This window comes from Planococcus citri, chromosome 4, assembly GCF_950023065.1.
Source record: "Planococcus citri chromosome 4, ihPlaCitr1.1, whole genome shotgun sequence".
NCBI lineage: Eukaryota > Metazoa > Arthropoda > Insecta > Hemiptera > Pseudococcidae > Planococcus > Planococcus citri.
In genome coordinates this window covers 57,375,438-57,402,492 of record NC_088680.1, presented here as the reverse complement: position 1 = coordinate 57,402,492, position 27,055 = coordinate 57,375,438, and the positions used below count along the sequence as shown (strand labels likewise).

Below are 27,055 nucleotides of genomic sequence, written 5' to 3'. Positions count from 1 at the left end.
AGCAAAAATAACATGACATAAAAATCATGCGCAACGATCATGCGCATTGGCAGCAGGCATCGTTATTGAACAGGCGCCATTTTATTTATTCACCAGTCTGATTTTTTCAATTTTTAAAACAAATTGAGGAATAAAATGTAATTTTTGGGTAGATTTTTCATTTTAATTGTTTCAAGAAGGTCAATTTATTCATAAATAACGATATAATGGTCCAAATCTTCGATAAATGTTCGAAATATGAATTCGCACGACGGTTTTTCGAACCATTGTCGCGCAAATTTTTGAAATTTTTCAACGCCGAAATCTCATCCAATTCACGTAATTTGTTACTACCGGCCGTCACGGCCGGGACCGGGGCCGGACCATCTGATTTGTGCCTGCGAAACGATCATTGATTGGCTAATTTAACCGAACCTTATCGCAATAATTTTCTCATTATGTTGAAATTTTTTAGTTCATCGCTAAACACAGTTCGTGAAATTCTAGCTTTTTGTTTCAGGATTTTTTAAATTTATAGTAGAAGTTAAATTAATGTAAAATGTGTAGTGTAATTGTGTGATTTGTTCGTCGAAATTCTTCGTTAATATTTCTCCGGAAAATTTGTAAGTATTGATGTTTTTATGTGGGCGTTTTGTACTCATATTCGATCATATTTTGCATCGTTGATAATAGACTTCAAAGTTGACAAAAAATTCATATAACAAATTGACAATGAAGAAATCACTTTTTAATCAGACGTCCAAACTTTGAGCTATCGGTTTACCATGAATTGCTTCATCTAGATTGCGTATTTTTCTAGAGTACTAGTTTCGATCATCAAAATTTACCATCTCTTTGAGTTATGATTAGTTATGATGTTATCATTGATTTAATTGCTCTTCGTGAAAGCAGTATTCACTTCTTCTTGACGTATCATTCGTATCATCGAAAAATTATATTCAAAAACAGAAAATAATCAATCCTCTTTCGTCTGGATGGAGCTCTTCGGTTTTCCTGGAAAGGTGCTGACTGCAGAGTCTGCAAAATATTCATTATCAGAAATTCCTTTCGATAATACGCCTTTAAGACTGAGTAAATATTGACTAGTTGTTTTATAATCAGCCGATCAAATTTATTATTGTGAAACGTTTTCCTTCGAGCTGCGTTTATTATTGAAAAATGAGTTGATCGAGCAAAACGCAATTTCACATCGCTTCATGGAAATTTTTGTTGTTTTGTAATAATAAATAATTTCTCGGAACTAACCTCTTGAGATGGTCATTATCGAAATGTGTTTAAAGGGTTGTGTTCCTAATGTGTTATGAAATGGTTTCTTTTCAGGTTCAAAATTTATTCGTTATTTTAGAAGAAACGATGGATTCGCTTTTGAAGCAGTTATTTATTTTAACCGATGTTCCTCGCTGGTTTGTGTATTCAGTATTAGGATCCGGATTTTTGGCGTATTATTATTATAAAGTGGTCAAGGTAAGTGTCAAACATATCATAATCATTCAATTCTGTATGGATTGCCACAAACTTGCCGATACGTGTTCCTAGCATGCACCAGACGATAACGTTAAATTAATTTTACCAATACCCGAGTAATTTAATTGATAGAAATATCTTCAGAATTTTTGGAATTGGATGAATTTCCACGAAATAGTCATCCATCTAAATTGGTCGAGCTGAAATTTGAATAAATCTTTGAGAAAAAACTGTCCCAAGTAACCCATATATTCTGAACTAGCACGTGTGTTAATGAAACTCGTTTCATTCGCGTGTTCGGCACACACCTACTTTTGATATTACGATATTATTGAAACTTATGTAATGACTAATGTGGTTTTAATTTTTACTTAATGATTGTGCGAATAGTCATTTGTTTCAAATATGAAGTCATCTAAATTGAGAGATAAGAATGGTTTTTCAAAAAATTGGACATCTCGAAAATTTTGCTTTCTCGAAGAAAATATATCGTCGTTACCTACTTTCCGATTTATTGATCCATTTGCTTATTCATTTTAAAAATTGATTTGTCGAATGACATTTATATTCAGGTTTCAAATGGAGGAGGAAAACTTGTATATTCTTCTCCAAATATTAATCTGCAAAGAATACGTAGGAAGATTGACATTCCAATTATAAATTCGTTAATTTCGTTTATTTACAAAAAATAGGTAGGTACCCACAGAAAGTAATATTTCTTTCTCTCTTGGGATCAATGCTACTCCCCTACGTATTCTTTTGCAATACAGCAATCGAATTATATTCTACTTTGAAAATGGTTTTCGATTAAAAACTTGATCAAATTTCGTATCGAAGAAAACCATACACCTATGTAGCAATATTTCTGGGAAATTTTTTAAAATTTGGGGAACATCGCGTGCAAAGGCTCGGCTCATGTTGAATTTATTAAAAGTTGTGTTATTGTATTCAACAGTATCTTAGATACCTACAATATGCGTCACAATAGCTTCTGCTTTGGTTAATGACTTTATACGACTTTTAATGTTTTTATTCTTTTGTGTTCCTATTTTTACTCGGAACTTGGAAGGGAGTTTCTTAACGGTTATTGATCGAGAAAAAAAAACTCTTTTCAGCTCGATTAAAATTTCATCGGGTTGGTTTTGATGATCGACGTGAAAAACTGGCACATTTCGTTGGGTGAAATTTCCGATTAATTATTGACATGGTAATGTAACGTATAGGTATTTTCTACTGAAGTGATATGATTTTGAAGGATGGATTTTTTTTTTTTAAAGCAAAGTTCGTTGTACTGAATATTTGCTTAACTATAATCACTTTTGAAATAGGTAGTTTTAAAAAGGTAAATATTGGTTGGTAGATTGGAAGGTACTTATTCGTCATTCCTACGAACTTTTTAGTTTTTACGTTAGCAAAAAAAAAAAAAAAAAAAAACATTAAGATAAAACTTCGCTGATAATTTTTCTAGTCGAATGCCCTTTTAAACCTTTATCATTACGAGGCAATCTGGCAATCCATTAATAAGATTTTAAATGCAGTAGGTTAGAAATAATATTTGTACGAATTTCAATTCTGTTACAGCCTCCAGTGCTTCAATGTTCCTCTGCAAAATATAAGTTTTTCTTAGAAAGTAATGTACCGGTAGTGAAGGAGAAATTCTGGCCAACTGTTTGGTGCTTCGAGTCGCGTTTACAGACCGTACTTGGTAGTGTGTTTCGAGGATTCCCAGAAATTCCTTATAATAGGTAAGATTAAGTACATATATGAATTTTTGATGAGTTTTCGGTTCGAAGAAGTAAACGTATTTTTAGTATTATTGAAAAGGTAGGCATTTATGTAGAATTCTACATGCCAGGCTTCATATTGGTAATTTTAGTTATAGATTGGCTTGAATTGACTGATTGGGAAATCTTTTAAATTGACATTTTTTGATTTGAACAAATCCAAGCTTGATTAAAAAACCATGTCTTAAACCCACGTAACTAAAATTTCAAATTCCAAAGTTCATTTTTGAATTCTTGACGAGTTTTTTGAAAATACGTAGAAGGATTTTTGAACTTTCTGGTGACAAACATTTTTTTGAATGAAGTAATTGAGCCATTCTGGAGCCTCCAGCGATTTTTCAATTTTCTCCAGAAATTTCAAATCGCTCTGGAGGAGCCAAAAATTGTGTGGGAGTTGAATTGAAGGAATTTATTTGAAAAAGCTCTACGGTGTTCAAAAAAATGAATACATATTTCTTGAAAAAATTAAAAAACCGACCCTTAAACAGTTTTTTTGTTTTTTTTTTCAATTTTTAAAAATTTGCCAAAAATCCAAAGATGAACGTTAGAGCGTGAAATTTTGGATATAAAGGTTTCAGGACATGTTCTTTCAATTAATTTTGGTTTAGATCAAAATACTCGTTCATTTATCAGCTTCTTCTTGAAATTATTTGGATTTTTTTTTTGAAAAAATTGCTCAATGAAGATAATTTTACGTGAAAAATGACATAAATTTTTCAGAACAAGGCGTCTATTCGAAGCAGGGAAGGAAGAATGAAATGTTATGAAATGAAAGTAAATAAAAAAGAAGAAAAGTTGTGGACAAAAGAATGAACTGCGAAGTTTTTCACTTCGTCGATAAACTATGAAATCAGTCGTTACTACCTACCAAATTGTCAATATGTCTTGAATAATTGAAAAAAAACGTGGAAAAAAGTTGTAAAATGCCATTTAGGTATTTCGTTTCAAAATTTTCTATTTACCTCGATTCATTTCCCTGTTTATGATCGTGCAAGGTCGATGGATAAAGGATCATTGGGTAACTTTACGAGCTTTAGATTTCGTGACGACTGGTTCCAAAATTGCTATGAATTTTTACCGACTTTGCCGTGAAACGGAAAAGTGAGGTATTGTATTTGTCATGATGGTTGAGGATTTGGATGGGGGTGGATTTTTTTGACGAATTGAAGTGTGCTGATCACGATAAGACCTATGGCGCCAAACGAGATAAGTTTATATATATATATATATATTTATTTATATATACTGTCTTATAGTACATTGCGAGATCCGACATATACACAGGCATTGCGAGATCCGACCCAAAAAATTTCGAAAAATGCTAAAAACTCAAATAATAACCCTACAACTTCGTTCGAACGCACGTTCCAGTGTGTAAACAGTGCCTTTCTATGCATTGCCGCCATCAATTTCGCGATCCGCATAAACCGAGATCCACCAACGGCCTAAACCTGATTTGGGGGTGGATCTCGCAAGATGCGTCGTTTATCTATTTTCAAAAATTGTATATAAGTATAAAAATAGTTGACAAAACGAGATCCGGCTGAAAATGGGTGTACAGGGTCCCCCGGATCTCGCGAGTACCATGGCATATGAGAGAACTTGCGAGATCCGGCAAAAGGATCTCAGGATCTCGCAATGCCGGATTTTATATAAAACGGATCTCGTAATGTATGGTTTTTACATGTATTTATATATATATAGGTATATCAATTTATGTATAAATTTGTGTCACGCTGAACTCAAAAGCTCCGAACTTTAAGTCGAAACTGATGATGGCAAAATATTGCTTTGATACTGAACTAGAGAAATTTTTAATTTGGTCGAAATCGGTTCAGCCGTTTACGAGATATGAACGTTTAAGTGTGTTTCAACGTTATGGATAAGCAGAAATTTGTGTAAACCCTTATATCTCGCAAACGGCTCACCCCCAACAAACAGATGAGGTGGTTAGGGTGTGTAGGTTGCAGATTGGTACGCCGAAGGTCGGGTGTTCGAATCCCGCGCGAGTCAAGAGGAGAAAATTTTTTGTTGATTTTTTTGTTAATTTTTTTGTTAATTTTATCCGTCCAAAATTTTTTTGCCATAAAAAATCAAAATTTTTCAAAAATTTCTAGTGTAATTTTTGTTTTAACAAAAAACATTAAGTTTTTGGTAAATAGCCAGTAAATTTTGATAATTTTTTTTTTTTGTTAATTAATAGTAATTTTTAGTAAATAAAATGATTAGTTATTTTTGGTGAATTACTCGTAATTAAAGTTGGTCGAAAATTTTGGTAAATTGCTTGGGTAATTTTTGGTGAATTGGTAAAGTTTGGTAAATTGGTAAAAACCTTTGACAGTAAATTACTGGGGTAATTAAAATTCGGTAAAAAAATTGGTAAATTAGTGAGGAAATGTCTCGTAAATTACTGAGGTGAATGTTGGTAAATTGCTGGGGTAATTTTTGGTAAAATGGAAAATTGGTAAATTAATGGGTAATGTCTGGTAAATTACTGAGGTAAATGTTAGTAAATTACTGGGGTAATTTTTGTTAAATTCGTAAATTTTGGTAAAGTGGTAAATTTTGGTAAATTGATAAATTTGGGTAAATTCGTAAATTTTGGTAAATTCGTAAATTTTGGTAAATCGGTAAATTTTGGTAAATTGGTAAATTTTGGTAAATTGATAAACTTTAGTAAATTGGTAAATTTTGGTTACTTGGTAAATTTTAGTAAATTGGTAAATTTTAGTAAATTGGTAAATTTTGGTAAATTGGTAAATTTTGGTAAAATGGTAAAATTTTGGTAAATTGATAAATTTTGATAAATTCGTAAATTTTAGTAAATTGGTAAATTTTGGTAAATCGGTAAATTTTGGTAAATCGGTAAATTTTGGTAAATCGGTAAATTTTGGTAAATTGGTAAATATTGGTAAATTGGTAAATTTTGGTAAATTGGTAAATTTTGGTAAATTGGTAAATTTCAGTAAATAGCTAAATTTCAATTCTGGATAAAAATTAAGCCATTAAAAACCTCTAAATTTTGGTAAATCGGTAAATTTAGGTAAATTGGTAAATTTTGGTAAATAGGTAAATTTTGGTAAATTGGTAAATTTTGGTAAATTGGTAAATTTTGGTAAATCGGTAAATTTTGGTAAATTGGTAAATTTTGGTAAATTGGTAAATTTCGGTAAATTGGTAAATTGGTAAATTTCGGTAAATAGGTAAATTTTGGTAAATAGGTAAATTTCAGTAAATAGGTAAATTTTGGTAAATAGGTAAATTTCGGTAAATAGGTAAATTGGTAAATTTTGGTAAATTGGTAAATTTTGGTAAATAGCTAAATTTCGGTAAATTGGTAAATTTCGGTAATAATTTTGTTTTTTGTCAACAATTTTCCTGATATATTATTCCACTTGTAATATGACGGTTACGTCTTCATAAGTACGCTAATTTTTATTTGAAAATCAATTTCATAAAAGTGTAATATGATGGCTACTTATGATTGACTATTTTATTTTGTCAATGTTTTCGACTTTTCGTATTCATTAAATCGGTAAATTTGGGTACTTCTGCGCATTTTGATAAATTGGTAAATTTTTAAGTAATGTCTGGTAAATTACTGAGATAAATGTTGGTAAATTACTGGGGTATATTTAGAGCAAAGTCGGTTGATCTTGCGAACTGCGCAAGATGTTTTTTACTTTTGTTTATTTATTTTATAGGGTGTCTGAAACTGAAATATCGTGAAACATGTTTCATCATACGATATCAAATGGGGAGGGAAGGGGTTACAAATTGAGCCTTCATTTAAGGACCAATAAAGTTTCAAAATGTGCAGTGATTTTCAAAAATTTCACAAAAAATGAAAATTTGTGAAAAAACTGCCCACAAAAGTTCATAAAACGTACAAAAAAATACCATTTTACATTTTTATCACAAAATAATACACTTCCTGTTACAAAATTCACGGATAAATTTTTGTTTGGAAATCGTATTACTCGTACCTATACATGGAATTCGTTTGTAGCTTAGCGCTGAAATTTATCATTATTTACGTGTATTTTTAAATTTTTTATCAAAGAAGTCCACGTTGGACGCGATAAAAAGAAAAAAAACGTCGCGATTTACCGTCCAATGGCCATGACAGCCAGTGTTTCTTAAACACTAAACTTTCGAATTGATGTTTTTTTTGGTCGGAAATTTAACGAGCAATAATTTTAATTATAGATACCTATTTTTTCCGTTACAGGTCATAATCATTTAATGACTACATAAACACCAAATTATTTTGAAATGAATTTTTCGCGCCAAATCTGCCAATAAAAATCACAACTCGTAGGCTAATGTATATTTAAAGTTGGATACAGTTTCAAAAAATTTAGTTCACAGTATCTTATAGGCTATGTGTATGTATAATTTCCAACTTGCATACTTTTAAAACGTGATTAATCATTTGAAGAAAAATTCTTTGACACGTTCCGAGGCGAGGGCGCGTGCGTGTAAATTAACGCTGACATAAAAAATTTTCTCGCTTACGTTGAAAATCAACCATTGTTCGACGGGCGTAAAATGTATAATTTCATTATTATTTTTTTTTTTTACCGTATTCTTAACTATACTAATCCATGTTGCCAGACAATCTGTGTGGTTGGTATTTATAGAATCATCGAATGGTGGTGGTGGTGACGTGGTGGCGATGTACTGTACAGTGTACAGGATGATGAGTTGAAACTTCAAAGTAATTATTATGTGTCAATAGCAGAGACGAAGGGGAAAATTACACGTTATAGTGTCTAATGGTTCGCTGAAATGTCGATGCCGGCATGTTAAAGTTATAATTTTTCATTTGTGTCAATTTGAATGAACGCGAAGATCGTGGTAGCCTTTCGATATGGCTATGAAGCGAATCGCCTTGGAGAGTGGTATTTAGCTATAGTGTGAGTTGTAGTATGTTATCGTAAACATTGATCCATCTCGTCGAAAAAATCTCATTTAAAAAAAAATCGGAAATGAAAATTTAACGTGTAGATATAGATTTTAGATGTAGTTGAAAGAAGGTCCAAGAAATTTAAAATAAACAGGAAAAAATTCGAAACCGGGAATTGATTTGATGATTTTGGCAAAAATCTGAATACAGTTCTCGAATAAAAATGAAATTTTTCAAGTGGTAGGTACATTTTTTTCTGACTTCTTCTCCTTCCTTTTCTTCATCAAAACTCAGATCCGAGCCATTTAATACAAATCAGTGATGGCTAAACCAACCCCCACCAACCCCCCCCCCCCCCCCCCCCGGCCAGAAAAACGATCGATTTTGAACAAACTCTAAAAACGAAACTTTTGTTGGAAAAACCTTCAAGTGAAACTTGAAACGAGACTGGAAAAATGTGGGCTTTTTATAAAAGTTTTTTCACCTAAAATTCATTATTGTTTTCTGCTTGTTGGTGTGAGGGGGGGGGGGTCGTTACGAGAATTCGAAGTTTATGGATTGTGAATTTGTCAGAAAAAGAACTCCCTGAGAATTTTGATCAAAAAACAATACAATTTTTCGCCAACTCGCCAAAAATTAACACTCTTTGATAATTTTGATAAAAAACGAGACTTTTCTGAAAATTATAGCAAAAAAAGGATTTTTTGAGCAATTTTGACACAGGACTACTTCACAATTTTGGCAACAATTAATCCCCCTTTACAATTTTTAAACGTTACCAGATAATGGATACGTTTTGAAAATTTTGACAAAAATGAGTGCTTTTTGACTATTTTGCCAAAAATTGACTCTCTTTGATAATTTTGATGAAAAACGAGATTTTTTTGACAATTTTGGCAATAATTAGCCCCTTTGACAACTTTAAAACTTTTTCAAAAATGGATACTTTTTGAAAATTTTGACAAAAATGGACTTTTTTCAGCAATTGTGCCAAAAATAAATGCTTTTTGACTGTTTTGCCAAAAATTGACAAATTGATAATTTTGATGAAAAGCTAGAATTGTTTGACAATTTTGGCAAAAAATTAACTTTTTTGACAATTTTTAAACGTTACCAGATAACGAATACTTTTTGAAAACTTTGACAAAAATGGGCTTTTTCAGCAATTGTGCCAAAAATGGATGCTTTTTGACTATTTTGCCAAAAATTGACACTCTTTGATAATTTTGATAAAAAATGAGACTTTTAATTAGCCCCTTTGACAATTTTAAAACTTTTTCAAAAATGGATACTTTTTGAAAATTTTGACAAAAATGGACTTTTTTCAACAATTGTGCCAAAAATGGGCGCTTTTTGACTGTTTTGCCAGAAATTGACAATTTGATAATTTTGATGAAAAACGAGACTTTTTTTGACAATTTTGGCAATAATTAGCCCCTTTGACAATTTTAAAACTTTTTCAAAAATGGATACTTTTTGAAAATTTTAACAAAAATGGACTTTTTTCAACAATTGTTCCAAAAATGGGTGCTTTTTGACTGTTTTGTCAAAAATTGACACTCTTTGATAATTTTGATGAAAAGCTAGAATTGTTTGACAATTTTGGTAAAAAATTAGCTTTTTTGACAATTTTTAAACGTTACCAATATACCTATAATTTTTGAAAACTTTGACAAAAATGGACTTTTTTCAGCAATTGTGCTAAAAATGGATGCTTTTTGACTAGGTATTTTGCCAAAAATCGACACTCTGATAATTTTGATAAAAAACGAGACTTTTTTTGGCAATTTTGGCAATAATTATCCCCTTCGACAATTTAAACTCTACCAGAAATTGATACCTACTGTTTGAAAATTTTGACAAAAATGGACTTTTTTCAGCAAATTGATGATTTTTGACTATTTTGCCAAAAATGGGTGATTTTTGACTATTTTGCCAAAAATTGACACTCTTTGATAATTTTGATAAAAAATGAGACTTTTTTTGACAATTTTGGCAATAATTAGCCCCTTTGTCAATTGTAAAACTTTTTCAAAAATGGATACTTTTTGAAAATTTTGACAAAAATGCACCTTTTTCAGCAATTGTGCCAAAAATGGGTGCTTTTTGACTATTTTGCCAAAAATGAACACTCTTTGATAATTTTGATACAAAACGAGACTTTTTTTTGACAATTTTGGCAAAAATTAGCCCCTTTGACAATTTCTAAACTTTACCAAAAATGGATACTTTTTGAATATTTTAACAAAAATGGAATTTTTTCAGAAATTTTGACAGTAATGGACTTTTTTTTCTAGCAATTGTGCCAAAAATTGACACTTTTCGACTACTTTTCCTAAAATTAACACCTTTTTTACTTGGGCAAATTTGGCAAAAAAAATAGAACCTTATTAACAAATTTGGTAGAAAACATTTGTGTGGTAACTTTGGAACAAAAAGAGGACTTTTTAAACTTGAAAATCAAATTTTTGTATGTTTGAGGTGAGGGGGGGGGCGGCACTAAAAATTATTGATTTACAACATTCGAGAATTGGTAAGCCCCCAAGAAAGAGGTGACTAAAAAATGCCCGCTTATCTCACAAAGAAATTGATAGTGCCGACGCCTCCTTTTATCCATGAAAAATATCGTGTCAACACCTTTTTCTATCGTTTAAAAATGCTGTGCTTACCACCTAAATTGTCGTTCTTGAACCACTTTTTATCGTTCAAATGCATAATTATCGTGTGTGTTTTTTTTTAAATTCATTCAAGTATGACTTTTTGTTCGAATGGGTAACTAGAAAAGTTTGTAATATTCAATTTGCATGTTAGGTGTATTTTATTGATGTATCAATTTTTTAACATTCTTCCTTTCAAAAAAAAAATATCTATCATTTGAAGGTTTTTTTTTTCTTTTCCAAACATACTAAACTTGTGGCCATTTTCAGTCAAACTTCGATAACTTCTGATCAAATTGCCATAATTTATGAAATTTAATGTCTGGAATATGTTCTTCGTAAATTTACTAACCGTTTACTTTACATCTATTACATGGGTATGAACCAAGGTCATTTGATGATTCATGATTCATGTGTATTTGTATATGTATTATTAAGTACATTATTCATTAGTCATAGAAGATGTTTCGTCGTCTCGCAATTCTAGCCTAGACTTATCTCTGAAGGGGTTTTTTCCCACACTCGTCGTAAATGCCTTAAAAACACCTGAACAGACATATTTCGATATGAAAAATCACCATTTTGGATTTTTTTTACATGCTTTGCATTAGTGTTACACTTATATTTCGTAACACCCGCCTTCATGTTTCTTATCATCGTTCGAGTTATCAGCAGCGACCTTTAATTTACGTTTTCGATACCGATACCACCTACCTACCTACCTACGTAGACGTACCATTCAGGACTTCAGCAACGTGTTGAAAAATTTCACCAGAATTGTGGAATTTTTTCAACTACTTTTTTTTTGGGGGGGTATTTAATATTTATAATTGCAATTAACGACTCGAAACGGTATATAAAAAATTCAAAAAAGAAATATTTTACGGAAGTTGTTTACTTTCGTTATGTGTATCGATTAACTGGTATCACGTGTAGAAGGGTCATAATTTGCATAATGACCTGGTTTTTATGAAAATATTCAATTATCTCGTTAATATGGTTTCGAATTCGCTTTGTAGTACTCGTATAGGTCTAGGTACGCGTAGTTTTCATAATAGGTTAATCGAGGCTGAAATGGAAGCCTTTCTTCGAGTCTATGGGTGTACGTCTATCGAGACTGGGTAGATGCGAATTTATGGAAAATTTCGTTATCAAAATTTGTCTAATCTTGAACAAATAGTGGAGGTACGAGTGTAGTAATCTCCTTGGTCTTTAGTCTCGTTTCGAAATAGTTTTTAATTCCCTCGTGGGGAAAAACGCCTCTTCTAATAATTCTGAGCGAAAGTCTCGAAGATTCGTTTTGATTCATTTGATTCATTTTTTTTTTACTGGAAAAGAAAACAGTCGTCTTGTTTTCATTGACGTCAAACTTTTCATAGATCAAATTACGATCGGTATTTCGAATTATCAAGTATCGAGTCGTTAAAAAATATTAATGTTTGTTGTAATTTGAATAAGAACACTTATAACTTTTTCGATGAATGATGATACATTTTTTTTTTTTCAGTAATATGACACGTTATTAGTTGTATTTTTCATTTAGAATCTGTTACTGTATAGCTTTACTAAAGAAATGTGTTTTCCTCCAAAAGTTCCTATTGGTTTTACATTGTTACGTGTAGCAAATGTTTCAAATTAGGAGTTTCATTGCTGGATGCAGTTCATATTTATGAAAATGTCTGTAAAAATTAAATGGATGAGAACTGAGAAGGAGGGGATGGAAAAACTGACCACATTCTCTGTACAAGAACCCAAGGAATAATAATATGCTTTGAATATTCATTTCTTTTCATTTTTTCCCCAAGGCTCCAGTTTTTTTTCAATTTTTTTTTAATCGAAATCTATTTTTTGGAAAATCTAAAAATCCCACCCAAAAAGCGATGAGAAACTGCACGTCCCACGAGAAAAATAAAAAGTAATGAAATTGAAAAGCATCTTCATCTTTTGAGTATGACTAGTTTTTTTTTCATGAGACGTTGTTTTTGAAATATTTTGGCAGGAAATTAGAAAGCTTGACTTCATCGAACGAATTTTTTTAGATTTAAATTTTTTGACCGAAACCATCCCCCCTTCCCCACTCCTTCAAGTTGTCGAATTTTATGAGAAAATAATTCTGACAATTTTTTGAATTTTTGAGGTCTAGAAAAGTGGTGTCGCGGTAATTGCCTCTCCCTCCCTCGTCGAATGAAGTCAAAAATGTGGTGAAAAGTTGTCTCTACACCACAAACATCCAGAAATAATTCATTTTCCCCTGATCTGTTAAAAAGTCCTCTATATTTGTTCCCAAATTGTGAAACAAAAGTCCTGTTTTTCGGCAAAACTTGCTTATATGATTCTTTTTTTTGACCGAATTTGCCCAAGTCAAAAAGTGTCAATTTTTGGAAAAGTAGTATGGAAAAGTCCATTTTTTGCACAATTGTGAAAATGTATTCATCTTTGTCAAAATTGTCAAAAATTATTTACCCAAAATGTCCATTTTTGGTAAAATTGTCAAAGAGGGCCAATTTTTGACTACATTGTCAAACATCCCTGTTCTTGCCAAGATTGCCCCAAAAAATCCTGTTGTTGTCCAAATTGTTAAAAAATGACCGTTTTTTGTCAAAAATTGTGAGAGAGTAAGTATCAATTTTTGGGGAGTTGTTGATGAAAAGTTGTAATGCTTTTTAGTCAAAATTCTCAGGAAGCAGTTTTTTGATGAAATAGTCAAATAGTTGTAATTGCAGGAATTTGTGCTTTTTTTTGCTAAAGCGTCTAAAAAGCATTATTTGGTTTTCTGCCTTATCTGCTTAAAAAGTCCTCTTTTTGTTTCAAAATTCGACAAATTAAAAGTCCTGTTTTTTTATGAAATAGTTTGAAAGCTGTTTTTATCACATTTTATTTTTCCCCCAATTTTTTTTCAGTTTTTATGACAATTTTTTTGATATTTTTGAAATTTATTTTGGGTCACATTGAGACCACTGCGCAGCTGCGTGTCCCCACAAACCCCACAAAAAATGCCCCGCTTAGAACTAATAATTTCTTACTGTTGAGGAGAATAAAATTTGAAATTTCAAACTACACAAGTACGTTACGTACGAATTATCTCGACTCCGCTCACCAATATTTGCAGGTAGTGAAAGTAGTAAAAAAGTAGTGAATTTAGTCAAAAAAGTAGTGAAAAAATGAAAAAATTCAAACAAAACCTTCAAATTATTGAAAAAAAAACGTTTATTTTTGATTTAATTTAAAAATACTTTGTACTTGAACAAATTTTTTTCCAACTTCAATAACTTTTTTTGATAAATTTTACTATAAAAAATTTAACTTTGTTAGTTTTCTTTTGTATGTGTGAGGGGGGGGGGTCGAGTGAAGAGCTTTCTAAAAATTAGGTTGAAAAAAGGTAATAGAAAAAGTATTGATTTTTTCAACAAAAAAAAAATCCATTTTAGAGTATCGGGTAGAAGTTTGTGAATTAATTGATGAGATTCTCCGCTGATGGTCTAGAAAATTGGTCTTGAAATCCGGAAAAAGTCGAGTAAAAATTTCTCTGAAAGACACCCTGCATTTTCGTCTCTCAGAAGAGAAATTATCGATGTCAAAATAATTTGTTCGTGTAATGAAATACGTATCTGCGTGAATCATTTTTTTTAGACTGATCAATGTTAAGAACGCTTCTAAAAAAACTTGGAGAGCTTATTTCCTTAAACTTTAAACTGAAGTGGCGAATGACAGTAACTAAATTGCAAAAACTTGTTGACTCGTCTACTTGAAACATGTAAATAATAATTTATTTATTTGATCTGCTTCTCTCGATTTAGAACTAAGTTCAAGTTTTTCGAAAAATAATATGAGACTGACAAAAGCAAAAAAGGAAATTTTATGATTCCTGGTTTCGAAGCTTGTCACCCTCTCTCCCTCTTCAGCTCTTTTTTCTTCATTTCAGTCGTGAAATATTATGTATTGTGCTATCTGCATACGTTTTACTCATTTTGAAAAAAAAAGTATAACGTTTTCTGTGGCTACATACTTCGAATGAGTATTACACAAACATTTCGCAACTCCGACGATAAATATTCTCCAAGTACCTAATCGTGCTTTCGACAATTTGAAAAACGGTGAATTAAAAATGAACCGGCTTGCTGGTGATAAAGTTCGCTTACACGCGCACGCCTCTGCGATTTCTTTTAATAGGACCTAATTATTGGCTCAATGGAACCGAACCAGACGAAGATCATGGTTATCAAAATGTATGATGTATGATGTATGGTTCACCGTCTCATCAGAGAGGCCTCTCCTAGTCCTATGTACTTGAAAGTTGAGGCGACAGTGGGTGCATTGATTTCTGATGATGATAGAGACAACCATCACATCGATGGAGTTTCGAAGCGGCTTTTTATACGTACAATTGCACGATAACATCGTAGCTGAATCACGTGCACGCAAATTCTTATTGTAGAAATTTAATTAAGGGATAAAATCGAGCGTCGAATCGATAACGAGCATAATAAATGTCAGTATTCTGTAGATTATTAAAAAAAAAAAAAAAAATACTATGTAATTTCGCACATGTGTAGTAGTATTACGTACGCTCGTTAACTTTAACTTATATACGTAGTTGGTATGTACATTGAATTGAGATCATACTAATACGTTAATTTGATTTTTCGCAGGGAAATTTTACAACTAAAAGATGGCGGAGAAGTCGCATTGGATTGGTTACATCCGGCCAACGATGATGAAAATACTCCGGTCATTGTTGTACTGCCTGGATTAACTGGCAGCAGTTCGTCGTCCTATATTAAGGGGTTCGCTTTAGCCGGACAAGAAGCTGGATTTCGTTTAGTTGTATTTAATAATAGGGGTATCGGAATTGAATTAAAGGTAAATATACTCGTACTTGTGTACGCGTGTGTATCTCAGATTGAGTTTTATGAACGATAGACGACGAATTTATATTCACGACGAAGTACATAAACCTATATATAAATTACGATAAGGTCGTACGAATAGACAACTGTGTCTAACTCATGTCTAGTACGAGCAGGAGTATTACACGTTGTATGATTACTGAAGCCAGCCAGCGATGTAGTCTCGTAAAATATGTATATCTATGTACTTCGATGTGAGTCACGAATAAATTTGTCGTGCTTGTACAATTTCACGCATCAATTGTCGCTGACATTCGTAACATAACGTTTGCTGTATCGTATCATTTCAGACACCTCAGACGTACTGCGCGTCGAAATCTCACGATTTAATTCAAGTCGTTCATCATGTGAAAAATAAATACCCTAATGCCCCCATCGGAGGCATGGGAGTCTCTCTCGGAGGGTAATGAATTCTATTTATTTATGTTTTTTTTTTTCAAATCATCCCACTATTACTACCTATGTAGGTATGTTGAATTTGAAATAAAATTAACACCGAATCTTTGCAGATTGATCCTGGGTAATTATCTATGTCGCGAATCTCCCGAAGAACGATTATTCAATGCCGGAATGTTGATCTCTGTACCGTTCGATGTATTCAAAGCTACAGACAGCATCGAACAACTAGGATTAAATTACTTGCTGAATAAGCATCTAGCCAGCTGCTTAACCGGTTTCGTTAAAAAGTTCGTAGCAATTTTTATTACACAGAATGACTTCGAAAAAGGGATGAAATTTTAATGATTTGCGTTTGTTGTAGTTTGAAACATTGTCTAGATGGCGAAGACAGACCGTGGAAAATCGAAGAAGTTATCGCGGTATGTGCTTTAAAAAAATAATAACGATTACCTACCTACGTTCGCGCATGGCAGGGTTCGTCAGCGTGAATTTTTCTTGGATTTTGAGTGAAAAATTATGAAAGTGATGATGTAAAAAGCCAATCGTTATCTTCGTTTGGAAATGGAAATGCAGCGCGTTGAGAGTGATGATAGTTGAAAAACGTCGAATTTTTTTTTTGATAAGAGATAACGCCAAGGTCGTTCTCACTATTTGAATTTTCGATTATCTATTTTAAAAATTGATGATTTAAAAAGAGAAAAAAAAACGATCAATTACGTTGAAATTTCGTTCTATACTTTGTTTGAATAGTACTTTTGGGTTTGATAATTTCTGATTGAAGAATGCCATGATGTAAATATCGATATTTGAAATTTTAGTTCTACTCCCATTACGCAGGCAGAGTGTTTGATTAATTACCTCTTTTTTTTTGAATCGAAAAATCATCTATTTTTACTCGAATTTAAGCGCAAATTGGCAGCTACAAAAGTACGTGGAAGAAAGAGAAATTTTCAAAATATGTTCTTTGAAATTAGAGGAAGCTCAGTAATTGAAATAGTGCTGTAAAAAATCAGAGTCGAATAAAAAATTATTTTTGTATATGATTTCGATAATTTTTAAAAATTTGCCCCCAAATTGAAGAAGAGGAGTGTACAAAATCCCCTCAGTTCTGTGTCAAGATTTTTAAAAAATTTGGATGTAATAACTGGTTTAGAGGCTCTGAATCCGAATATCGAGTCATTTTTTCGATCTGACCTCTTTGAAATCCCCTGAATTCCATTTTGAAAAAAAGTTCTAATAATTAAGAACGTATAGTATGACTTGTTGATTTTCACAAAGTAGAGGGTGCTGAGTTCAAATATGGAATTATTTCTTAGATTTAACCACTAACGGGGGCAACATCCCATCCAGCACTGAAATTTTTGAACCAGACATAAGGAAATCGAAAAAGGGGCCCAAAATGCACCATCAGCAAAAACTTGAAATGCTGAAATTCATTTTTCGATTTTTCACGAATTTTTGAAAATTCAAAATTTGGTCAATTTCTTATTTAAAAAAACCAAAAATCTGATCAAATTGACGTAGAAAGCTAAAATTTGGTTTCCATCCTATTTTCGACATCCCGAGTCGATTGGAGATATTTTCGAACCATTCTGGACCTTCTAACAGATTTTCGGATTCTCAAACTACAAATAAGGTGAAATAAACGCTGCTCCTAAAACTGGGATTTATAATTTTTATGATCTTTTCGATCGATTTAGGTACATCTTTTCAAAATCTTTCAATATACTTCTAGGTTCGAATTCAAAATTTTCACAGTGAATATTTTTGAAAAAAATGAAAAATTCATCTTTGCGAACGCGTTAACTAAAAAATCTGAAATTTGCTTTGTGATCTATTTTCGACCACCACAGTCGATTGATGATGGTTTCGAATCGTTCTGGAGCCTCTAGTGAATTTTTGGATTCTCCAGTTTTCGAAAAACTACTACAATTCTGCAAAATGTGAACTCGAATTTGCCATTTTTGAGGCCCTTTCAATCGATTCAGGCACATATTTTCACAATAATTTTGTGCTGGTTCTCCAGCGATCGTTGGTGTACGCTGAAAGGAAAAAAACTGAAAATATTTTGAAAACATGTGCCTAAATCGGTCGTAAGGGTCATTAAGACGGTAAATTTGAGTTGATAGGCGCTGAATTTCATTTCCACCCTACTTGAAGCATTTTATCAAAAACTGGAAAATCCGGAAATCCGCTGGAGGCTCCAGAACGGTTCGAAACCATCATCAATCGACCCTGGAGGTAGAAAACAGGGTACAAACCAAATTTCAGCCTTTTATGTTCATTTGATCAAAATTTTGAGTTTTTTTTTTTTTAAATGAGCTAAATTTGAATGTTAAAAAATACAGTAGACTCCCGATTATCCGACCTAATCGGGGGGGGGGGTAAGGTGTGTCGGATACCAAAAAAGTCGGATAATCCGAAATGGATGTTTTAAGCGTAGAAATTAAGTGCATAAGCTTGAGAAGACAATTTTTTATTCAGAAAATCAAGTTTTGGCTCAAAGCAGGAACAAAAAATCAAAAAAATGATGAATAAATAAAAATAATGTACTTTTGTACATGAAAGACAATGAAATACTGACTCAAATTATAACTTTTTAAGATAAGTTGGATCAATTTCAAGGAAAATAACATCGTTAGAATACAAAATGCTGCATACTGCATCATTATTTACACTCCAAAATCAAAAATTAGGGGTTTTTCGGATTATCCGACCTTGGTGGGTCGGATAATGCGAAATGTAAGTCGGATAAATTCGTACCGGATAACCCGAAAGTCGGATAATTCGGAGTCGAATAATTGAGAGTCTACTGTATGCCAAAATCAAAAAATTAATTTTACAACCTAAAATTTTCGCTACGGTTCGAAAATTGGTGTGTGGGTTCGTTTCAAATACTTTTTTTTATTAAGTTCCTCCAATTGCTCACTTTCTCCAGAATGGTAGACTATGCCGCTTCATTTCTATTTATTTGAGGGGGGGGGGGGAGATTCAGGTTGAAATTGATGCCTTTGTATTCCAAAAGGGTATTGAAATCCCATTTTAAAAATTTGTTTGTTGAAAATCTAATTTATCTCATCAAAAGTATCCTATATTTTTTCTTTTTTCTGTTTTAGAGTAAAACTGTTCGAGAATTCGATGCTAAATTTACGAGCAAACAATTCGGTTACGAAAGCGTGGAAGATTACTACAACGATGCAACTCTTCACAATAAATTGGCTAACATTAAGACACCGGTTTTATGTTTGAATGCAGCAGACGATCCATTCCAACCTTTGGACGGTAATTAAAAAATAGCCTTATCTAAGTCATTTTTATTTATAAATATTTACTTTCTACGGTAGTACGAGTACGAAAGAAAAAGAATCAGCCATGGAAAAAACGCCAGTTACATTTTTTTCCTCGTAATTTCATTGATTAATAAAAAGGGCGTCCGAAGAATCGATTACTCATTATGGTATTACTATTTGATTTCATTACAGAATTAGCATCCGTTAAACACGATCACGTTGGAATTTTGGTTACTGCCAGAGGAGGTCATATCGGATTTTTAGAAGGCCTTTGGCCGATTAAAAAACGCAACGAATTCATGCATCGAGTATTCACGCAATACTTCACGGCCATGTTCAAAGACGATACGTATAAAGAATTTGCGGCCGCGAATTAATTTTTGGAGCGTGCTATCTTCTCTTCGTTTCGAATTTTTATTTCTCTCGCATTATGTTTCATCATGATTGTTTTTATTATTTTTGTTTCATATATTTCGATGTACACGCGCTACATTTTTGTGTTGAAAATAACCGCACACAGTTTAATTAGTCATTTAACGTGTAAAACGACGTTATACCTAATATTATTATTTTTCAAATACCTACTACCTAGTGAAGATTCACAAAAAAAGTAAGTATTAAAATATTGTACCGTATTTGTATGTAATTCGCAAATAATTATGTGCCGCGAATTGGTTTTAATTTTATAACAAATCTGGAGGATTCATTTTACCTTTTTTTTAAAATAATGGTCCATTTTGTGATATTATAATGCTTTTATTTATTATAAAAGTAACATGTTCTAGTTTTATCTCGTTTATTTTACTATGTCGAAAATACACGAATCAGGTACTTTACTTACCTCGAAGCTCGATGGTTTCGAAATCGTGGGTAAATATTTCATTCGACATGATATTTTAAATGTGATCGAATGTTTACCATGAATTTGGATTTTTCTTACGATTGTTACGTAATGTTATTTTTTAAAAAAATAGTTTTTATTGCTTTGTTGTGTATTGTTTTATAGTTGACGATACATTTTACTGATTTGGTGTTTTAAACTCCAACGAACATCTGACGACTGATGAAATTTGTATTGACTTTTAGCTTAATTTAGGCTAAAAAAAAAAAGTGTCGAGTTTTCATATAGTATCGCTGTATTGTAAAATTTTTTATGTTTTAGCGATTTTACATGTTTTTTTCCTCCGTATTTTAAAATACGTATTGTTTTTTTATCATGAAGAATATTTATCTTAAGTTTTTTTCTGATTTTATATAATCGAGCACCTCATCAGTTCTCAAGCTGTGTCATGAATTACTTGAATTTTATAAACATTCCTTCGATTATTTTGTGTTTTATTTGTGTAGAATTTTTACAAGGTAACTGGAACGTACTTTTCTTTGTTGAAATATTGTAATTGCGGACAGCGATGAAAAAATCGTTTCGAACGATCAGGATCTCAGAATCATGATCCTGCAGAGCATCTGCGTAACGAGCTTTAAATACAGATGCAATTTTGAAATATCAATTTTTTAGAAGAAAATTACGAACGTTTTTCTAATTTAAGATTTGGTTGAATTACTGATGATGTTCTTATAAAATAGAAAGAGGAAACTTGAGCAGTTGATCTCTTGCAGAGAAAACACTTTCAACTCAACCAAACGAATAAGTACATATTTCTACATTTTCCTCCATATTTTATTGTTTTAATGTAATAAACTGAAGTGAATGTTCTCTCCTTCCCCTCTATGCTGAAGCTAATTTGCTGAGGATGCATTTTTCCATTTGATAATTCAATTGGATCCAATAGGTAAGTAGGTAAGTACATGATCTCAACTACATATTTATAGAACATTTTCAATGTACATTATATTTCGTTGGTTGTTGGCAAAGCTATTTTCTGGAATAAATTCTGTATAATTGACCGACGATGTAAGTCGTACAATGATTTAAAATGTTTTAAAATTTATTGCCTTCAACACAAAATTATGCCACCGTAAATACAGCTGAGCAATCAACCTTCAATCAAAGTTGATGATTACGTAGGCAGATACAGTGATGCGAATTATGTTACTTTTTCTCTATCTGCAAACGTTGAATACGAATCAAACGAGATACGAAGCCATATTAAACTCCAATTACTCTAATTTAAAAATACGGTCGATCTATTTTTAAACTTTCGATAATTTTCATCAAAATGAGTCACGAAACAAAATCCGTGGTTTTTTCTGAATGCAAAAATGAGAGCAGGGAAATTAACATTCGTAAAAAGCGAACATTTTTCTACGCTTTATGGTTGATAACGGAACAAGTGTCAGTCAGTACGGAGTATTTGGCTGATTAGTTGGCGGTCATTGTAAGCTGTTTATTAGTATTATTTTTTATTAATAATTATTATAAGATGTTGTATATTCATGGTTATTAAGTCAGATCTTATGTTTTAGCGTTTATTTGTTTGTAAATATTTAATTGTTTATTCGTAATGCCTCCGTTCGCGGCGACTCTACCGAAAGAGCAGGATATTCCTGCGGGTGCTGGAGTAAATACTATTTTATTAGGACCGCCTGGATGTGGAAAAGGAACTCAGGTATGTCATATTCTTCATACATCTTCTCGTAGTACTTAACATGTGAAATATTCTATCATGGCATCTCTCTAGGCTCCCAAATTCGTGGCAAAATTCTCGTTATGTCATTTATCCACTGGTGATATGTTGCGAAATGAAGTATCTTCCGGGTCAGCTTTAGGACAAGATTTGAAGAAAGTTATGGATGCTGGTATATGATGTTAATTTGAATACATTCGTCCCTTTTCCATTACCTGTAACTTATCGACTTGTTTTATACGTTTAGGTAAACTTGTCAGTGACGATCATGTCGTTAATTTGATCAACAATAACTTAGACCGGCCTGAATGTCAAGCTGGATTCATATTGGATGGTTTTCCGCGTAATGTAACTCAAGCACAAAAAGTAATTCAATGTTTAAATTACTGGCTCGTAAAGAAGTACCTATTCGTTCAACTTATTAACCTGTTTACTTTCATGTACAGTTGGACCAGTTATTAGAAAAACGTAAGACTGAGCTGGACGCTGTGGTGGAATTCCAAATTGATGATAGTTTGCTGGTTAGACGGATCACTGGTAGATTAATACATCCTAAAAGTGGACGCTCATATCACGAAGAATTCAATCCGCCAAAAAATTATATGAAAGACGATGTAAGTTGAAAGTTGATTCGGAATTTGAGTTCCTTTAGTGATACGCTGATGTAACGGTACACTGATCAATTGCAATTAAGTTTAGTCATCATTGTTATCAATAACCCTTCATCGTAATAATTCTGCGACATCGTGACCTGTGCACTTGATTGAGAACGTCATTCACTATATCGATGTAGCTTTCCTACGATACGATGTAGATTTTCTCAACTATTATTGATAGGAAATGATTACGAGTGAATTCGGCGAATTCTTGGTTTATGAATTTTTGGAAAATTACGTTCGAATTTAATTCGTAAGACTATGACTGAGAAAAAGAAGTCTTGCTACCTACAATTCGAACTAATTTTTTTGAAATTTTTTTCTTGAAAAAAAAATACCAATTTCTTATCTGTAATTTTGAATTTATTAACCTAATCGAATTTCGACAAATTTTCATTTCAATTTGCATACTAAAATATATGTTACCTTTTTATCAATTCAAATTGACCGATAAAAAGCTAATACATAGTTGTTTTTTTGATTATTGACTTTTGATGTGATTTTCGTTGCAGATCACGGGAGAACCTTTAATTAAAAGATCTGATGATAATGCTGAAACGTTGAAAAAACGATTGCAAACCTATCACGAACAAACCACTCCTCTTATCGACTATTATTCCAAAAAAGGTACGTTTCGATATCATTGAAAAAAAATCATTTTCAAAATACTCTCTTACCATTATTTTATTCATATTTACCCCTTTGAATGATTTTTTCCAGGGATTCATTACAGTATAGATGCGGCTAAACCGCCAGAACAAGTGTTCGGCATGATAAATAAAATTTTCACCGATTGTATTTTATATCGCCAGAAAGATCGTGTCGCGTTTGTGTAATCAATTTGTACAAAATTAATCAGTTTTGACTACTCTTCCTACGAAATTAGTTCGTGTTTTGTTTTGGATATGGCATACAAATTTATATAAAATGGGAAAATGATTTTTATTTGTACTTAAAAAAATAACATTAAATAAAACCAACGATATTATTTGTACGTCGGATTGATATTTTATTCTATAACGTTCGTAACTGTGGGGAGACGAAAGCTGTTGGAAAATTCTATATGGAATTGTCCCTTGAGCGATGTAAGTCTCTGAACACCACGCCTTAAAATCTGAAAAGAAAATAGTTCGAATTATTTTGAGAATTAAGATTGAGGTACATTAATATTGTGTACTAACACCATCGATCCTTTCTTTAATATCGGGGTTGGATTTCATTCTTTCTTTTTGCGATAAAATTTCAACAGCAGAAAATTCAAACAATTTTTCCAACAACTGAAATACATAAATACGTACATAACAATCAAGCGTATGTATAGCATAGCTATTCAAGAACTTAAGCTGATCACGATACGACTGGTTTAAAGCGAGAAAGCGACCTTGTAAGGTCACGTGACTGATATTCCGCCTAATATTGTTGCATTAATAATGCTGCTGTAGCCGAGATATTGACCCTGAACTTAATACGAACTCTCTCATCTTTGTGATAAAACATAAATTAAAAACGAACGAGTTGACTACTGACTCGACAATTGAGAAAAATTTCGAAATTCAATAACGTATCGTGCAAAAAAACCACGAAAAGCAATAAGATTAATTTCTATCAATTAATTTACGAATAATAAACGTACGGGATCTGAAAATGCCACATCTAACTCTCCAGTTTCATCCTTAATTTCTCCAGATAAGTGCCATACTTCCTCTCGGATTTTTGGTTTCGAAGTAATGCGTAAAAATGAAGCGTTACATTTACGAATACCACAATCGGAGTTCACAAGTCGTTTTAAATCTTTGATTTTCAAGTTGACTGATGCCGAAGAAGACGAACCTAGAAAAATTTTCATCAGCGGATTCCGCGTGAAATTTAATGATTTTGTAAACTACTATCTCACCAATATTTTCATTGAATGTTTGAAATTGCCTAGGTCTATTTTCCTGTACTTCATTAGCAATGACTCTAGGCAGTTTGATATCAGACTGAATGGGAGAAGGCGCCGTTCTCTTGGAAGAAAAATTATTAGTTGAAATAATTGGATGAGCTATCCCAACTTTTTTACCATGCGAAGTAGATGGCGATACATCGGGCTCACGTGACGAAAAGGGTTGAAAACCGCTGGTGCTTAATGGAAATGAATTTGTCTGACGTGATGTAGATGATCCGCGATTTGAATCACTCGATGCTGAAGGAGCAGAGTTGGTGGTTGGTAATGTTCCCATCTGAAAACTTTGTTCGTTTTAGAATTTTTCAGAAAGCTGAATAATGTGAATTTATCACTCATGAATTTTTACCCGGAGAAGATTTTCCATTTGAGTCAGATGTTCGGCTAAAAAAATATCTTCATTGTTGTCCGAAAATTCGTCCACATCATCAGATCTATTGTTCTGGAAGTATTCGTGTACGAAATTATTTGAGATGAAGAGTTCAATTTCTCATAACAAAAAATATTGTAATACTGAACCATTTGTACCGTCGATTGAGCTCCATTATCGTCGTCTACGTGATTATTACCATTCATATTTGCCATATTGTCTGGTGGTTGGGTTGGATTAAATGGATTAGGATTTTCGGGTACATTCCTAATACATAATAACACGAAAATTAGAAGAAAATGAATAAACTGAAAATGTTTTTAACATAAATTCAGAAAAACACCAACAATTTTCTAGCGAGTATGTTTTCCAAATGGTTCTCAACCATAATCGAATCCACTTCACCTCCCAAACATTGAATATTTTGAGGTCCCAGTAATAGTGTTCCGCGTCTACATTCAACCGGACCAATGACTAGTATCTAAAAACAATTAACATTTAATGAAACTGTGAGATTTTGCTTTTTCCGAAACATCTTACTTTGAAGCCTGGGTAAAAGGGTTCTTTAAGCGAAGGTATGAGTTTATATTCCATTCCATAAATTGTTTGAACACCATCGGTACAAGTTAATTTCAACATTCTTTTTTTCTTTGGTTCCCAATCTTGAGGTTTAGTTTCAGTAGCTTCCACGTTCGACGTATTAACGTTTCTAATTTTCAGCAGTTGTGAATAACACGACTCCGCTACATCCAGAACACTGTCGACCTGAATACAAAATTTTCAATCATTAATAAAGAATAATGAGAATGACCCATGGCAGTAATAAAAAGTTGCTTCTATGCCTCACCTGTAATATAATTTTCTCATTGATGGACGTTGCAGGAATATTTGCAATATTTGGTTGTAAGGAACCCTCAGCTATATCACGGAGATCTGCAAGTTTCCATTGATCGTAAACGAACTCCTGCGTTTCTACGCGATTACTCTGGAAAAATTCATCGATCAAATAATCAACATCATAACTTCCTGCATCCGTTTAATTAGTTATTTTAATACACAAACCTGCGGATTATTGGATTTAAAATACTCGTAGCATTCCACGAGCCATTCGTTTTGTTCGCTGATTTTGATGTGTCTGGAGTTTAAGAAACGAACAACGTCGCGAATCTGATTTTCTGCCATTGTGAGTTGGAAAAATAGTATTGTTGGTAAAGGGATAGAGCATAGTTGGCTCAATTTTTACACACCATTTTAATGATTTTTTATAATAATTAACGCTGAACAATTTTTCATTTCTTGGCGCACATTCTGATTGTGGTTATCAGTAACCGCAACTTGTTTTGTTTTTTGTTTGTTTTGAATAACAAATGTTACCATTTTCTCAAGACAAACAAGTGCTGCACGAAAGTGGAATTGAAAACTTGATCAAAGCAAGGTGAATTTTTTGAAAATTTCGTGGTTGAAATTGAATAATATGTACAACTCATGTACAAGATAATCAAGTGAACAAATGAAGGGTAAAGGAGTATCAAATAATAATAAATAAGAAAAAAAATGCGGCGCAGCATCCCAAAGATTATTTTTTGATACACAGTGTTACCAAATTCTAAATGGCGGGATGTAAACACGTGTGATTGGCTGAAAAAAATTGATAAAAAAATGAATTTTTTCAAAAGTATGGAAATTATTTATGAATCGTTTTCAAATTTACTGTTTATTCATTATGAAATAATTACGAATTCGGATTTCGTAAACCGTTGTTTATGCTTTTCCTGTCCCTTTTTCTTTCACCGGGTGTTCAAAAAGTGTGTTCTGTGTTTCATTCCGGTGCGTACGTCTACGTTGATTGATTCGTGATAATTCTTTAAAACTCTCAGCTATGAGCTTTTCAGCCTTCCGTACCATTTATTCCGGTATAATTTCTCATCATTATGGGATTTACGATTTGAGAAGACTGTCCTCAATGATGATTGATGAATGAACCTCACGTTTCTGTTCCATCCAACATCCAAGATGTTTATTCAACATACAACAACAGCTACCTAACATGTGAGTACAACCCTACAAATTCTGAGATAAGGTACTTTACTTA

The 27,055-nt window shown here is 32.4% G+C and overlaps 3 protein-coding genes across 5 annotated transcripts; 2 read left to right on the top strand and 1 right to left on the bottom strand.

Annotated features, from left to right (window-relative positions):
• The first annotated feature begins 446 nt into the window (after positions 1-446).
• Positions 447-20,736, top strand: Hydr1 (phospholipase Hydr1). The gene is made up of 9 exons (XM_065362615.1): positions 447-602; positions 1,321-1,464; positions 3,046-3,209; positions 15,464-15,674; positions 16,012-16,124; positions 16,231-16,407; positions 16,482-16,539; positions 19,237-19,402; positions 19,603-20,736. Exons 2-9 carry the CDS (start codon positions 1,354-1,356, stop codon positions 19,785-19,787), a joined length of 1,185 nt encoding a protein of 394 aa, XP_065218687.1. The 5' UTR covers positions 447-602; positions 1,321-1,353; the 3' UTR covers positions 19,788-20,736.
• Positions 20,737-21,486: 750 nt separating this feature from the next.
• Positions 21,487-23,645, top strand: Ak2 (Adenylate kinase 2). Its single transcript, XM_065362619.1, has 7 exons — positions 21,487-21,746; positions 21,835-21,977; positions 22,050-22,167; positions 22,243-22,361; positions 22,442-22,609; positions 23,164-23,278; positions 23,372-23,645. The coding sequence occupies exons 2-7, from the start codon at positions 21,873-21,875 to the stop codon at positions 23,485-23,487; spliced, it is 741 nt and encodes a 246-aa protein (XP_065218691.1). The 5' UTR covers positions 21,487-21,746; positions 21,835-21,872; the 3' UTR covers positions 23,488-23,645.
• Positions 23,569-26,302, bottom strand: LOC135844411 (recQ-mediated genome instability protein 1-like). Of its 3 annotated transcripts, XM_065362614.1 has the most exons (11): positions 26,026-26,302; positions 25,811-25,948; positions 25,504-25,728; positions 25,311-25,444; positions 25,113-25,230; positions 24,943-25,035; positions 24,733-24,870; positions 24,546-24,654; positions 24,285-24,481; positions 23,833-23,928; positions 23,569-23,765 (listed from the first exon to the last, which is right to left on the bottom strand). In XM_065362614.1, exons 1-11 carry the CDS (start codon positions 26,143-26,145, stop codon positions 23,661-23,663), a joined length of 1,473 nt encoding a protein of 490 aa, XP_065218686.1. In that variant the 5' UTR covers positions 26,146-26,302; the 3' UTR covers positions 23,569-23,660. The 3 variants fall into 3 exon arrangements, with proteins under 3 accessions (XP_065218686.1, XP_065218684.1, XP_065218685.1); XM_065362612.1 differs by having other exon boundaries at positions 24,546-24,870; XM_065362613.1 differs by having other exon boundaries at positions 24,546-24,870; positions 25,122-25,230.
• Positions 26,303-27,055: the final 753 nt, after the last annotated feature.